Source organism: Diabrotica virgifera, chromosome 8 (genome assembly GCF_917563875.1).
Source record: "Diabrotica virgifera virgifera chromosome 8, PGI_DIABVI_V3a".
In the NCBI taxonomy this organism is placed as follows: domain Eukaryota; kingdom Metazoa; phylum Arthropoda; class Insecta; order Coleoptera; family Chrysomelidae; genus Diabrotica; species Diabrotica virgifera.
The window spans coordinates 73,073,431-73,090,489 of NC_065450.1; the positions used below are offsets into that span (position 1 = coordinate 73,073,431).

Below are 17,059 nucleotides of genomic sequence, written 5' to 3' on the forward strand. Positions count from 1 at the left end.
GCAAAAAGTTATATGTCGGACAAAAAGTTTGGGCAAATCGAAGGAAATAAATAAAAAACATTTTTTCAGAATGACTTAGTCACATATTGATAAAGCTATTTTAGTTGTATATTATTAATTATATTCACATATTTGCATGTGCATTTATATACATGCACACTCCAAAAACAGTGAGGTAAGTATCAATGCATGTATACATTGCAAAACAATTATTTTCTTGGGTGGAGTTTGTTCTAGATATTCTCAAAATTACAATAAAAAATGTCAAAGAACATGTGAAAGCAATCTCTTAGGGTTTTCTAATAAGGCGCATCAGAAAGTACGGAAAATTTCCTACAAAAAACGTTGTATACATTTTTTTTCATACTCAAATCTTAACCCTGTAAACGACATTGAAAAATGTGAAGAGTCTAAAACTTCGGTGCTTATAAGAATAGATGTAAATATGACACATTATGCTTAGAAGTATGTATTAGAAGGCTGCATTTGTCAGTGTGACACTTTGTGCTATACAAAGTAGTATTTGAAAGTACATGGTCTCTGAGTTTCTGTTTGCCACGTGTGTTGGAAATTAAAATTTATATTAACTATGGAGTGTTTTTGTGTCTATTTTTGAGTGTCAACAGTTTAAATTTTAAGTCGCCAAATCAAAAGTGAAACCATTCAACGGAACATTTTTGAGTAATTTTCGAACATTTTACAAAGTTAGTAAAATACTTGGTCATCAATTCAATGAGGTTCAGTTGCCAGATAATTGTGAAAGTTCTATTGAATATCATTCTTCGTGCTATAATGCTTTGCTTGATTGAAAAAGGGTACCTAAATAAATTATTACTAAAATTGTATAACGTAATTTTTCTCAACTTTCTACAAATGAAATAATAATGTAATTAATATGTCACATGGCAAGAAATAATTTGCTGCCAAAATAAATCGATTAGTTTAAATTTGAAGTTACGATTGCAATTTATTATGAATTATTGTCAAAAGTGACAGTTTTTCTTAAATGGAAATGTATCCATAGACATAAGGGTAGACAGGGAATACAGTGCAAAAAGTCGATAGGTGGTCTATCTATCTCTTTTAACCAAGCGATCCCGCGCATGTGGCAGACAAAGATAGCTAGACCACTCAATCCATAATATAATTTGCCTGATCTACTATAAATGTATTACAGTGAGGTATCTAAATGATGTTGACATAAATCGAAAGATATCGATTGTAATTGATTGCAGGTACTTTTGACATAGAATAATCACCCCTTATTGAAATTTCAAAAATTATTTTTTTAAATTGTCCGACTACAAAATCTACCCCTTATTTTTTTCCGACAACAGTCATTCTTGGTAAGAAATAATTTAGTTAATTAAATTTCGTCTTTGTCGGAAAGCTATTTATCACCAGCATTTTTGTCTATATCTTACCTGTTTAGAATGTCCGACTACGAAAACTTCCCATTAATTTTGTCGGACAGAACTTCCAATTGCTTTTTTAACCTTTCAATGAACTCTCATGCAAAAATCAGACTGCTATTCATCACCAACATAATTCCTGTGATGTGACATGTTCTACGTGTCGGACTCGTTAAAATGCCCAACATTTTTGTCGGACAAACATTTTCGCATATATTACATAACGTTGGCTATCGAATAAACTTAAAAACAACTTGCTATTTTTCACAATCATAAACTTGTCAGGACGACACGTTTATCATGCTCCACAGTTAAAACTTCCCCTGTTCCAGTGTTCCCGTGCATCAAAGTTTGTCCGACTAGACACCGTTAAGCTATTAACAAATTTTCAGCTTGCTATTAATCAACTTTTCTTTCTTACGCGGGATCCAGGTCTATTAGTAACCTTTCATGAATAAAAGGATTCAAAGAATAATTTTACTTTTATTTGGTATTTCTTTATTATTCATTAGACGCTTGTATTCTAATGGAAAACATTCTCTTTGAACAGAATTTATTGCTAATGCTAGAGCTGCTTCAATCTCTTCTGGTGTTAGTACACCAGTCTTTCTATTTGATTTATTATTAACTTTACAATTATTACAAAATCGTAAAATATATGCTAAAATCCTTAAAATTTTGTTCAATGAAGAAAAATGCTCTAACAAATAGTTAACCAAATTAAAGTCATTAACAGCAACACAAGAAACAACCTTTGCCTCCGGTACATTCTGACATTGTTCAGGATTTAAAATATTCCATTTTTTACTATCTTTAAGAAGCCATTCTGGCCCAGACCACCACAAATTATTATTCATTAAATTATCTACCGAAACTCCTCGTGACAACAAATCTGCTGGATTGTGTTCTGATCGAACATGATTCCAAGAAGTAATATTAGTCAAATTTTGTATTTCTTGCACTCGATTGGCAACAAATTGTTTCCATTTACTTGGATCACCCTTAATCCAATACAAACAAATTGTGGAGTCAGTCCAACAATAAATACCATTCACTGGAATACATATAAAATCCGAAACCTTTTTTATTAAATTAGCTAGTAAAACTGTCGCACAAAGTTCCAATCTAGGGAGATTTAACAATTTCAATGGTGCAACCCGTGATTTTGCACATAACAAATTACATATAAAAGTTCCTGACGACATTAAACATCTTATATAGATACAGCAACCATAAGCCCGTGTAGATGCATCACTGAAACCATGTAATTCAATATTAATATAATCTGATATACTAGCATGACGTGGTATTTTTAATTCATTCAAAGAATACTATAAAATTCTAACCAAATTTTAATAAGGTCTTGCGGTAACTCTTGATCCCATTCAACTTTTCTTTTCCACAAATCTTGCATAATTAACTTTGCATTTATTACAATAGGGCCTAATAGTCCTAATGGATCGTATATCTGACAAATTACCGATAGAATACAGCGTTTATTCCATTGACGTGGTTCAATAGAAAAATCAATATTTATTTTATATCCAATAAAATCATTCTGTGGATCCCAATAGATCCCTAACATTTTATTTTGTTCACCTAATGGAAGTACAGCAACATCTAAATCATTATTAATGTTAAAATCTTTAACTATATTTGGTTCATTACAAAGCCATTTTCGTAATTCAAACCCTGAATCAGCTAAAACTTTCGAAACATCTTTCTGTATCTTTATTATTTCTTCTTTAGTATCTGAGGAACTGAGCAAGTCATCCATATAGAAGTCGCGCTGAATTATTTTTGATGCTAATGGATAATCATGCTTATTATCTTCAGCTACTTGTAACAAACTCCTAACAGCAAGATACGGAGCAGATGCGGTACCGTATGTAACAGTATTTAACTTATAACATTTTAGTTCTTCATTTGAGTCTGCACGCCAAATTATTTTTTGAAATTGACAATCATCTTCATCCACTAAAACTTGACGATACATTTTTGATATATCACCGCTTATAACATACTTGTGTAGACGAAACCTTAGAAGAATTGAAAATATATCTTGTTGAAGAGATGGACCTATATATTGCACATCATTTATAGACAGACCTGAACTTGATTTTGCAGAACCATCAAAGACTACACGACATTTAGTCGTTAAACTAGAATGTTTTATCACAGCATGATGCGGTAAAAAATATCCGTTATCATTGTTAAAATCCGTCTCCGACATATGTCCCAATTCCATATACTCATTCATAAAAGTCACATACATACTCTTCAAATCTTTATTTTTGTTTAAACGTTTTTCCAATAAGTCAAATCTATGCAACGCCATAGTTTTAGAATCCCCTAATTCATTTATCGTATCTTTAAATGGGATTTTAATTACATACCTTCCTGAAGAATTTTTTCTAACCGTTTCCTTAAAATAATTTTCGCAAAACATTTCTTCATTTGACAATATTTTTCTTGACGAACCCAATTCTTCAATCTCCCAGAACTTTACTAATTGATTATTTATTGATTCATTATAAGAATTAACATTAAAATATGTATGAGAATTTTTAGGTTCTAGGGAATTAAGGTATAAATTTCCAGCAATTATCCAACCAAATTTTGTATTTTGCAAAATCGGCATATTTGGACCTAAAGGTTTTTTACCTCTTAACAAAACAGACCAAAATATACTCGAACCTAGCAATAAATCTATATCATCAGATACATAAAAATCTGGATCTGCCAACTTTAAACCTAAGGGAATTTTTAAATAATTTTTATTGAAAGACCTGATCGGTAACTTTCCCGTAATATTGGGAATAACCAAACAATGAGTATCCATAATAAAATTTCCTTGGGAAGAACTTATAGTGACAATCGCTTCTTTATTAATTTTTGCTAGCACCTCTCCAACACCCTTGACCAAATGTTCTACCTTTTGACATTTTAAATCTAATAATTTACAAATTTTCTCACTAATAAAACTACTCTGAGAACCGCTATCCAATAATCCACGACAAACAATCGATTTATTTCCATTTACAATGCGAACTAAGACCGTCGACAATAAAACCTCAGAAATCTCATATGAATTGGCAACGTCTTTGGAAATATGAAGAGAAGAACTTAGCTGACGTTGATCGTTGTCTGAGCGTTCAATACAGTTATCGATTATGTCGATATTTGGATTCGATCCTGTTCTATGTTGATTCGGATCGTTTATATCAGTAGTAACCATATTTCTAGGAACATTTGCGTTGGGATTATTTAAATGCAATAATGAGTTATGCACTTTATGACATTTTATACACTTTTGTAACTTGCATTTCCATGTAGGATGTGAATTTTTTAAACAATTTAAACACAAATTTAATCTTTTGGCAGCCGAGATTCTGTCATTTATATTTAATTTTAAAAATGCATCGCATTTATATATCGGATGATCATTTTGACAAAAGTAACATTTGACACTAGACTGACGTTCAATAGAAGCAAAACTTCGAGAATTTACATTGCGAACCTTTGCTTTATTATTTTTATAACCAGAAGATATTTGAAGCTTCTCTAACATTTGACATTTTTCCTTTAAAAATATATTTAAATCTGTCATACTGGGTAAGTCATTTTTATGTTTGAAACATTCCCAGTCCCTTCTAGTGGTAGCATCAAATTTAGAACACATTATAAATATTATTATGCTATCCCAACTTTGTGTGTCTAAGCCTAAACTATTTAATGACCGTAAATGTTTAGTGACATTATCAAATAAATCTCTTAGTTCAAGATGAGACTCGTTATTAATAGCAGGATGATCAAAAATTGCCTTCAAGTGGTTGTGAATAATAAGTTTTTTATTCTCATAACGCTCTGTTAACATTTGCCAAGCTATTTTATAGTTTATTGACGAAACCTTTATAGATTTTATTATTTGTTGAGGACCCGCTTCAAGAGAAGATCGCAAATAATAAAATCTCTGAATATCTGTTAAAGAAGCATTATTGTGAACCAATGCCAGAAAACAATCTTTATATTCGAGCCACGAGTCATAGTGCCCGTTAAAAGTACATAAAGAAATAGGGGGCAACTTAACCAATGCCTGAAAACTATTATTAACCTCTTTATTTGAATCACTATGAACTGATACCATATCTGCATTATATTCTATTTTAAAATTATCGCAAAATGTTTGCATATCACTAACAAGTTCAAAATACGAAGCCTCAAAAGTATTAATTTCATTCTCATTATCCTTACTCACCTCTAGTTCATCAATTTTTTCTTGAATCACATGAAACTCTTCATACAAGGGTAAAACCTTGCTTAACCTAAACTCTACATCTGTGATCAATTTTTTAGAAACATCATCCTTATCAATTTTATCAAAATAATTCTTAAACCTTGTAAGTTTACCTTTAACTGCTCCCCTTCTTGCCTTTAAACTCTTTAACTCTTGTTCAGCCATTGTTGCACAGATGAAAAAATACAATGAATCAAAAGTCACCTACCGTATACGGTTTTTTAAACCTCAAATCGACATCGGCTTCCTTAGCACTGAATGTCGTAACCTTGTGTGAACCTTTTCAAATGGACATCGGCTTCCTTCGCACTGAATGTCGTAACCTCGTGTAAACCTTATTTGCTGCAAAAATTTTCTTTATCCGCTCGAATTGGACCAAAATAATTATGTATACTCTTCGGGCTAATCAATGGTGATTGACCATATTCTTGAATTAATCAATTTAATACAAAAATTTCATTTGCAAAAAGGGATATATTTTGAATTTTTTATTGCTGCTTTGACAAGAGTTAGTTCTCTAATATTATTTTCAGTTGTTAGCATCAACCATAGCAACATCCATCATTAAATCAAAGCTTACATTAAAAAGTGTAACAAAATAAATTTTATAAAATGTCTAAACATGGCTTATGTCAAGAAACGCTGCTGAGCAATATCGCTTATTTTCAAAGTCGTTGCTGATATGTTTTACTAGTCTATGGACTTGCTCTATGGTTCCATGTTCTTGTCTAAACCCAAACTGATGTTCTGGTATGAGATTTTTACTATCTAGTATTGGCTTGATGCTTTTCATTATTAATTTTTCCAGCACTTTGGAAAGCACAGGCAGTAAACTTATTGGCCTATATGATGTTAATTCCTCTAGTTTTTTTCCTGATTTTGGGATCATAATTATAACTGCCATTTTCAGTTGTTGCGGAAAATAATTTAATCTTATTATTGCATTAAAAATTTGTAATATTGCCGTTATTCCTTTCTTTGTTAATTTTTGTAGTATCCTACCCGTTATAAGATCAAACCAGGAGCTTTTTTAGGATTAATTTCTTTCATTATTACATCCTTAACTTCATTGTACTTAAATTTCGGTATGGGCAGCTCCATTTAGTACTCTATTTATTTCCTCCAATTCTTCAGGTGTTGATTCCAAGCTGTTTGGTTGAAAGACTTGTGAGAGATAGCCACCAAAGGCGTCTGCCTTCTCTATGTTATTTCTTGCCCATTTGCCATTGCTTTTTCTTACTGGTGGTATTGGTGTCTGAGGACTTTTTAGTTTCCTTGTGGCTTTCCATAGTGAGTAGTCGGTGGCTTCTGTTGGTGTAAGCTCTTCTAAGTATCTTTGTATAGAATCATTTTTTACTTCAAGTAATATTTTTTTTAGTTCCCTTGCTGCTTTATTAAATTTATTTTTATTGCTCACTGTTCTGTTTTGTTGCCAATTTCTTCTTAGCTTTCTTTTCTCTGAAATTTTTTCTTTTATAGTTGGAGGGCAGGATTCTTTTCTTGTTGACTGTTTGTAGTTTGGAGTTGCTGCCCATGAAGCTTTCTGTATATTTTTTATGAGGTTAGTTATCGCCCATTCAATATCTGCAGGTGTTTTTAATGGTATTTTTAAATTTATTGCTTCATCTAATACTTCTTGAAAAGTATCCCAATTGGTCTTTTTATTGCACAAAGCGGGTGGATTTGGATTCTGAGTTATATCGGAGTACATGTTCATAAGGACTGGAGTGTGATCCGAAGACATGTCTAAGCTGGATCTTGCTTGACTAGTTTACTGTCAATTCCTTTTGTGATATAGAAATCAAGAAGGTTTGGTATTTTGTAAGGGTCCGAAGGCCAATATGTGGGTTCTCCTGTTGACAGGTAGTTTAGATTATTGCACTGCATTGCAGTTAGTAGTTCACGACCTTATATTTCAAAATATCAAAAAATTTTATTACGAAAAGTTATTTGTAATTAAAAACCATATTCAAATATGCAATAACAGCCTTCTACTTGAAAAGAAAAATTTCTGGAATTTTCCTAAATTACCGATTCCGAACATCATTTTTATTTATTAGACATGTAATAACTCTTTTCTTAATAATTTTAGGAAAAAGTTATTCTTCATGAAAATATGTGCATGGTCTAAACCTCAAGATGCAACCATCAGTTATCCACGTTTGTTAATTTAGAAAGAATTCTTTCTAAATTCATATTATTGGACACACCTCGTATAAAATTAACACACTTGGATAACTGATGGTTGCATCTTGAGGTTTAGACCATGTACAGATTTTTATGAATAACTTTTTTTCCTAAAATTATTAATAAAAGAGTTATTACATGTCTAATAAATAAAAATGATTTTATTAACGTTTCGACGCCCAAATCGGGTGCCGTTGTCAAAATACAAAATACTACTAACATAAACAAAAATGTTGTTGCTTAGTAAAAAAAATCTTCTAATAATTTATTTAATCTGACTCATTTATACAGGCAATTCAGACACATATGATACATTTTAAAGTAGAAGACTTTAAAATGATATTGCCAATATTTATGAGTTGCGTTCTAGTTGTTTTTTGTTCTAAGACTTTAAAATGATATTGCCAATATTTATGAGTTGTCTTCTACTTTAAAATGTATTGAACTGCCTATATAAATGAGTCAGATTAAATAAATTATTAGAAGAATTTTTTTTTACTAAGCAACAACATTTTTGTTTATGTTAGTAGTATTTTGTATTTTGACAACGGTACCCGATTTGGGCGTCGAAACGTTAATAAAATCATTTTTTAATAATATTGTGGCTTATTTCCCATTATAAATAGTTAAAATTGTAAAAATGCCACAAGAAAATAGCTTCAGAACAACAATAAAAATTATGTTCGGAATCGGTAATTTAGTAAAATTTCAGATTTTTTTTTTCAAGTAGAAGGCTGTTATTGCATGTTTGAATATGGTTTTTAATTACAAGTAACTTTTCATAATAAAATTTTTTGATATTTTGTAATATAGTAGTTTGCTCTTGAGGGAAATTCATATTTTTTGACATACCTCGTATACTGTTGACAAAATTTGATATCTGACGATTGCATCTTAGGTTTTAGACTATGCAGAACACTTTATAAAGAATGACATTTTTTCGTAAAATTGATATTAAAAAAGTTTCCCATATGGTTCCAAGTTACGCAGACACCCTGTATAATAATAGACAATCTCAACTACCTATTCCCAAATTTTCATCCTTCCTTTATTTTCTTTTGGAGGTTTTCGTAAAATTTCGTGTTCCCTGATCGGGCTAAAATCTGAGGAGGAAGAGGAAGATTACACTATGTATACACCACAATTTAGTTTTTAAACATTTATTTTTTGTATTTGTATAAGAATTTATTTTAAATACAATGTTTAACTTTAAAATTACCTTTTATCAATACGAAAAAAATATTTTTCAAAGAACCTGTAATTTGTATACGAATATAACATTCCCGTAAAAATCATTACATCTATCACTGAAATATAAATATTTTATAGTTTCTTCTCTATTCAACAAGCAGACAAGCAAAAGATGAGAACACGAACACATAAAAAAATAAAAAATATACACATATGGACACAAAAAATAAACATAAAAGTATTTAAGAATAAATAGTTTACTATGATAGTCCTCAGTACATGGTCCTTTTTTTTTAAATGATTACAAAATCTTAGAAATTGTTTTAACTGTTTCGTTTGAGCGAGTCTACCACTTTCTGAAAATATTCAGAGTGCAGGTTGGACGCTTTTCCGCACGCACATCACCTAAACCTGTAGCTATAGCGCGGTTATATTTTGTTACTGCAAAATTATAATTTTTAAAGGACCCCGCACAAACCTTTTGGAAAATAGGTCCCAGTGGATTTCGTTCATACTTTGGGAAAATACTCTTTGAAGCATCCTGATAAAAAGTTCTCATGGGCACAACCATAGCCACCTTTACTTACAAGCCATGAAGTTGAAATTTGGCAACATCTATTGGTAGACCGATTAATTCTAACAGTTCTCATTTGTTTTTAAATAATTTTCACTGTATTTACAGAGAAACTGAAATATTTTACAATATTTCGTGCTCCAAATTATAAAGAACATTAAAAGGTATGTTATTAAGATGATTTTAGTTCAATATAATATACTTTATATAAACTTACGTGCATATAGAAATCCGTACACTTAAAAATTTTGTCATTTTTAATGTCTTATATTTCCTAAACCTGTTGGCAGATTTAAGTGATTTTTTAATATGTTATATGTTAAAGCCTAATTCTTTTACAATACTGCTGTAATAATATTGTTGCTAACCAGTTAAATTTTTATGGTGTACCGGGCATTTATAAAATACTGAAATTAAAACCCAACTATAGACTCCGGTTTTCTTAACATTCTGCTTTTTTAATTATTTCGCTTATGTTTAACAACTAGATTTGTTCTTTATCAATTCAGGGTGGTTCTAAATAAGTGCGACAAACTTTTAAGTGGAAAGGAACAAAATGCAAAATTTTGACGCCTGTATTTTAAATGTAATCATTTTTTTCGAATCCTGAGAAAACTAATAAGTATTTTTGAAAAATTTAAACGCAGAATGAAAGATTACTTTATTACCGAGGGCCGAAAGTTCCTTATAATGAATAAAAAGTTTTTTTTATTGACATATTGGAAACTAAAAATCACACTAAATTTTCTTGGTTTTTCACCCCTGTAACTTATTAAAATAAACATAGAAGTTTTCAGGGACTTTCGGCTCTCGGTCCTAACGTAATTTTTATTCTGCGTTTAAATTTTTTAAAAATACTTATTAGTTTTCTTAGGATATGAAGAAAATGAATCCCGTTTATATCCTTGTTATTGTTTTTTTTTTTGTATAATAAACGTTACTTACAAGGAATTACTTTTAATATTATTTTGTACAAACTTCTAATTAATAATATTTTCTTGTTCGACAAAAAATACTAAAAATTTTACCAGAGTTTCGAAAGCGGTAGTCAGAAAGTCAGACTACCGACGTCATCAATTGCGACGTTGCCTTTTTCTCTTCATGGCTTGTAAAGTAAAGATGGCTATGGCACAACTCAATCGTATGAAGGATTTTCAAGATATAGAAACTCCACTCGGAAAATTATAAGATTTACGGGGTATTCCAATTCCGTGAGTTACAGGTTATTTGGCAACATGTAGAAGTTTGGAACAAGGAAAAGTACTAGTAGTCTAGGATTTTTCCTGGCTATCCAATAGTGGCCTTTACTTTGACCTTGACCTTCGGACACGCGCCAACTCGTAACTCTTAATGACAAACTTTTTTAAATCAAAATGTACACCGGCCAATTCGTAACTTTTCTACCTGACCAACTCGCAACTTTATACAGGTGAATTCGAAACCATTGTTTAATAGTTGTTAGGTTAAAAGGTAAGAAATAAATTTGAACAGTAACGGATTAAGCCAACACGGGGCATATAGCATATTATTATGTAAGCGAATGGTTCTTGGTTTGCTTAAACACATGTTGTGTATTATATGTACCTACCTATAAAAAAATAATAATAATTGACTTATGCTCCTTCTCAAATATGCCCGGAACATTAATAAAAAAATGAAAACATTTAAAAATTTCGAAAAACATTATTTTTTTTCTACATTCTTTTCTTATAACTTTAAAACGATTTATTTTGGAGCAAAGTCGTAGGAAATTAAAATAAAGATAATTGAATTTTTTATGATATACGACTAGTTAAAAATGTCTTAAATTATTACCCTTTCTGCAAAATTGCAATAAATACAAAATAAGGGGGCAAAATAAGCCTCTTTTTATTCAGTGTTTTTCATCAACTTCGGTTGCACTTAGAACCTTCGTAATTCGCATAGAAAATCCTTATAACATACTTAAATCGTCCACCAAATTTCATTAAAATCGACCTGATAAATTTTGCAATCTAAATTTTTTTTAAAAAGTTCAAATTTTTTAAAAACTTTCTGAACAGAAAGTAGACCATTTAGAGGTTTGCTAATTTTTTCACATATAAAGAGGCTCTCTGCCTATCTAATACACTTTACAGAATTAAAATCGGATTATCTAAGAGACCTCAGGACTGTTTTAAAGTTATAAACAATTTTTTGGCTTATAAACAAATACAGTGAGGACGTTTGAGTTGGAATAAATTCATTTTCTCGAGAAAGGGCGTCTCTGGAGATAAATCCCGAAATAAGTCGATTTTTATTTTTAAATTCTAATTTTTTGGTATACATATCATACCAGTGACGTCATCCATCTGGGCGTGATGACTCAATCGATGATTTTTTAAAATGAAAATAGGGGCCGTATGATAGCAGGCCGTATGATTCCGTCAGTATAACAGGTTGCCTTGCAACCAGATGCAGAACAGTACCATAAATGTTTTCCACTTTTTAGCACTTTCTTTAATTGAAATTTAAAATTATTTACCACCAATAACTTACACCCACGTGCACTCATTACGAAATCTGTTATCTGTTACAAGAATTTCAGTCATTTTCACAAAATGTATTTGGATTTTCTCTAGTAACTGTTCCAAGAGACAATACATAAATGATGAATACCTTTTACACCACCTTCAAAGAGAGTAATTTTTATAGGTACATACCTGGAATACCGGTATTCAATTATCAACATTACTTAAAAATGAAAGTTACTAATTCACCGGTAGTTAGTGGGTTATCGAAGAATTACCTGCGCGCCAGAGTTACGAGTTGGCCTGTAATTAGGATGGGGGATTAAAATAGTTACGAATTCACCGAGACCCTGACCTTCAACGGACGTCATCTTCTAGAGTTTCGAGGGTTTTAGGTATTAAATTGATATAAACAGATTACTCATGGGTTTTTGGGATCGCAAAATACGAATATGCCATCAGAATTGCCATTCGCATGACGTGGTGGCCAGGGCCACTGCAAGGGACGTCATCTTCTAGAGTTTCGAAGGTTTTCGGCATTTAATTGATGCAAATGAATTACTGGAGGGTCTTTTGAGGTAGCTAAATACGAATATGCCACCAGAACCGACTCCCGGAGCACCTGGTTTCCAAGGTCAATGAAAGGGTCTCCTGGAGTTTCGAGGGTCTTTGGTACTACTTTGATTCAAACGGATTAATTATAGGTTTTTGGGGTTGCTGAACACGAATACGTGATCACATTGTGCCATATGCACAATGTGATTCGTTGGTCGGATTTGATTGTGTATGCATGTTCAGCAACCCCAAAATACCATTTACCCAAAAAATCCATTTGATTCCTCCGGAACTCCAGAAGATAACCTGTCTTAGGCACCAGGTGCTCCTGTGTCTGTGCTGATCACATATTCGTGTTCAGCAACCCCAAAAACCTATAACTAATCCGTTTGCATTAACGTCGTACCAAAGACCCTCGAAACTCCAGGAGCCCCTTTTATTGACTTCGGAAATCAGGTGCTCCGGGAGTCGGTTCTGGTGGCATATTCGTGTATAGCGACCTCAAAAAATCCTCCACAAATTCATTTGCATCAATTAAATGCCGAAAACCATCGAAACTCTAGACGATGACGTCCCTTGCAGAGGCCCTGGCCACCACGTCATCCGAAGGGCAATTCTGATGGCATATTCGTGTTTAGCGATTCCAAAAACCCATGAGTAATCTGTTTATATTAATTGAATACCGAAAACCCTCGAAACTCTAGAAGATGACGTCCATTGAAGGTCAAGGTCAAAGTAAAGGTCGCCACTGGATAACCAGGAAAAATCGTAGACTACTAGTACTTTTCCTTGCTCCAAACTTCTACATGTTGCCAAATAACCAGTAACTCACGGAATTGAAATACCCCGTAAATCTTATAATTTTCCGAGTTTGGGGAATATCTCTATATCTTGAAGATCCTTCATACGATTGAGTTGTGCCCATGAGAACTTTTTATCAGGATGCTTCAAAGAGTATTTTTCCAAAGTATGAACGAAATCCACTGGGATATATTTTCCATAAGGTTTGTGCGGGGTACTTTAATCAAAAGATTTAAATTTAATTTAAAAAGGTTAAATAAATGATTCTTCTTCTTTTTCCTTTAGTTTCTTGGCCTCCACCTCTTAGGTACTTGGCCAGTTCTCGTATTTAGACTGCAATTTGAAGGGAATCCTCTTTTCAAAGGGTCTGGCTTCTGGATTTTTCCATATTCGCTTCGTTAAATACATTGTAATATGATTGTCAAATAACTATTTTATATTTTAATTTGAAATATTGTTAAAAATTGATTGATCTTTCTTAAGGTTTGGTCATTAATGTTGGGCTTCCTATATTAACAAGTTCCTGATCCAGGTCAACTTTTTAAATTGAAAACTTATTGGTCTTAACTTACTTAAATCTTTTAGTAATATTTTTAATATTTTTCAATATTATTAATGTTGCTAATAGGATTGAAAACTTTACCTTTCAATTGCCAGATGACGCTAGTCACCTAATCCATACACGTCAATTTCAATGTGGGGATAAACTTTCATGGTTGGTCACTTCGAGTATGGAGCAGCAGGCCTACGCCTCTCCGATGATGACTCCAATAAGAGTCGAAAATCGTTGATTCAGAGTGCTGGACTGCGCTCCGTATTATAAGTGAAACATAAGATTGTTTTGCCTTCGCATTGCAACTGAATAAAAATAGTATACACTTTTATTTTTATTTTATATTAGTATTACTCCTATAGAGTAACTAGGTCCAAGTTGCAGACGGGGGTTGTGAATTGCATAGTGTAGAATTCCTTCCCTTTGTCTTCACTGCAGCATCCATCTGGCTTGCATATTGTAGAAGCCTTGGAGGTGTCACCAGGGAAATGGACCAATAAGTTTTTAATTCAAATTAATTTATCGGATTGGCTGATACGCGTATCTGATACCCAATTTTTATCGAACAGTGCTATATTTGGATAAAGGACCCCCCAATGTATCACTTGTAATTCGTACATGAAATTTTGTAATCATAAGCCATAAATAACATATTACGTTGTCGGACTAAACAAACGAGGCTGTAAATTTGTCGGACAAGAGGTCGACAATCTCTTGTAATTAATTATAAGTACTTTCAATTGAAAATTAAAACAAAACTGTACCGCGCTAGAGTGACATCTTGCGGGCGTCGGACTCACAGATCGCTGCCTCTTTTTTGTCCGACAAAAATAATTTATTTTGTCCGACAAAAATAATTTATTTTATTTTAACGCATAATCTTTTGATTGAAATTTAAAATTATAGTTTTGCAATAACAAAACGTAACCGCGCTAGAGCTACAAGTTAGCTACAAGCTAGAGCGTGCAGAAAAGCGTCCGATCTCCACTTTCAATATTTTCAGGAAGTGGTAAATTCGTTCAAACGAAGAAATTAAAACTATTTCTAAGATTTTGTAATCCTTTTCCAAAAAAAGGACGGTGTACTGGGAACTATAAATTTTCTGTGTGAATTCTCAAAATAGTACACAAAAACGAAATGTACACTTGCAAAAAATTATTATCCTTTATACAAATCAATTAAGTATGTAATATCATTTGGAATAATTAAATCAATTTTTATTTTGTTTTCAGGGTTATTGACTTGTACTTTGTACGCAAAAAATACGAGATTTGTTTAATAGAGGTTCTGCGATGTTTTGGACTGTAATTTCCTTGACATCACAAATTGATTTGATATTTTTACGTGGACCTATCGTATACTTACGGTATATTGTTGGTAGACAATTAAGACTTAACCGGCCCTTTCCTGTAGGATATAGAAACTATGTAACTTTATTGACATCTGAAATTCCATAGACCAAAATCAAATAACCCGCATATTTTGACAACGATGTGGACGTCGAAACGTTAATATAGTCGGTTCGCTAAACTCAGACACAATTGGCTAGTGATTTTAGTAAGTAATTTTGACAATTTGGTTAAATTGGCAAAAAAAAAATAATTACTAAATAGTGTTGGAGAACTGTAGTCCCCAACCAAATAATTTTATTTCACAAACAATAAATATATCGCGCCGCCTCTGACAAAACATAAATAACTTCATTACACAGTGTCTGTAGACCAATTTCCAAGAAAGTGTTAATCCACGCCTACCGGCGCGACGGACTGAATTCGTTAGCGGGGTGAAAGCGGCAGTGAGACTCGTAACGAACATATACGCAAAATCTATGTTTTTTCGGAGAGTATTCTCCACGTTGCAAGTTGCAAAGAACGCCGGTAAAATGTGAAAAGTCGTTGTTGTGGTGTTTTACGGTAGCTGTTCACTCAAATGTTCATATAATATTGTCTTTCTTGCCATTTCAAATTCCATTACAGTTCTAACAAAATAGCAAGTGTTTTTTTAATTAACCAATTCAACAGGCCAGACTTACAGTAACTTATCAAAGTTCATTAAAAGTTTCTCTACTGAGCAATCGAAGGCTAGCGGCACATTGAACTTACTGCAGGTGAAAACCGCTGAAAGAGACACTGTTATCCATTTAAGACTCCCTGACGGGGTATTGAAAACCGACACCCCTTCAAATAGTTAATAATTACCAAGAAGTTAGTCATTTTGCCAATTTTAGCAAAATTGGCCAAAAAAAATACCGACTAAAATCACTAGCCAGTTGTGTCTGAGTTTGGCGAACCGACTATAAAATCATATTAAATTGTGGCTTATTTCCCATTTATAATAGTTACGGTTATTTTATCGCCTAATTTTTTGTCTTTAATTTTTAAGCATTTTTGACACTGAATTAGTAAATTGCGAGGTATTCTAGTACTAAAAGGTAGTCTTATTTTAAGTAGGATGTACCGTTTCTAGAAATCCATTTGAAAATTTTTTGTTTTTAAATTTGAAAAAAATTAAAAAAAAAAACGGTGTGTTTTACCGACTTAAAGCAAGATTAACTATTAGTGCAAGAACATCTCATAATTTAATATTAAAGTGTCTAAAATTAAAAGATAAAAAAGTTATGCGATCAAATAACCATTGACCTACCCAAAACGGATGCATAGGGCTTTTCATTCACAGTCATTTGTTTCGAGCTTCTGTCATGTGTCACATAATATTAATAAAATTACGTCATACGTTATTGGTATATATATACCAATGATACAAACCAAATACGTATGACGTAGATATATTAATATTATGTGACACTTGACAGAAGCTCGAAACAAATGACTATCGATGAAAAGCCCTATACAACCGGTACTAGAAATTCACAAATGAAAAAGGAAAAAAACGTACCAGATTTCGTTTTTCTAAATAGTTTTTTTTTGAAAACTTTTCAAATTCAAAAAACGAAAAATTTTTAAATCGATTTTTCTAGAAAACGGTGTATCCTACCGACTT

General features: G+C 32.1%; 1 protein-coding gene across 1 annotated transcript; it reads right to left on the minus strand.

Annotated features, from left to right (window-relative positions):
* Nucleotides 1-1,876: 1,876 nt before the first annotated feature.
* LOC126890179 (uncharacterized) lies at nucleotides 1,877-5,874 on the minus strand. The gene is made up of 2 exons (XM_050659034.1): nucleotides 4,202-5,874; nucleotides 1,877-2,021 (listed from the first exon to the last, which is right to left on the minus strand). Exons 1-2 carry the CDS (start codon nucleotides 5,872-5,874, stop codon nucleotides 1,877-1,879), a joined length of 1,818 nt encoding a protein of 605 aa, XP_050514991.1.
* Between the last annotated feature and the right edge of the window lie 11,185 nt (nucleotides 5,875-17,059).

Bases quoted from the DNA above. Each gene is read 5' to 3' on its own strand.
- LOC126890179 (XM_050659034.1), bottom strand. From the start codon at position 5,874: ATGGCTGAACAAGAGTTAAAGAGTTTAAAGGCAAGAAGGGGAGCAGTT. The intron at 2,022-4,201 runs GTCTTTCAATAA...TAAATCAAATAG, and splicing joins ACGGGAAAGTTACCGATCAG to AAAGACTGGTGTACTAACAC.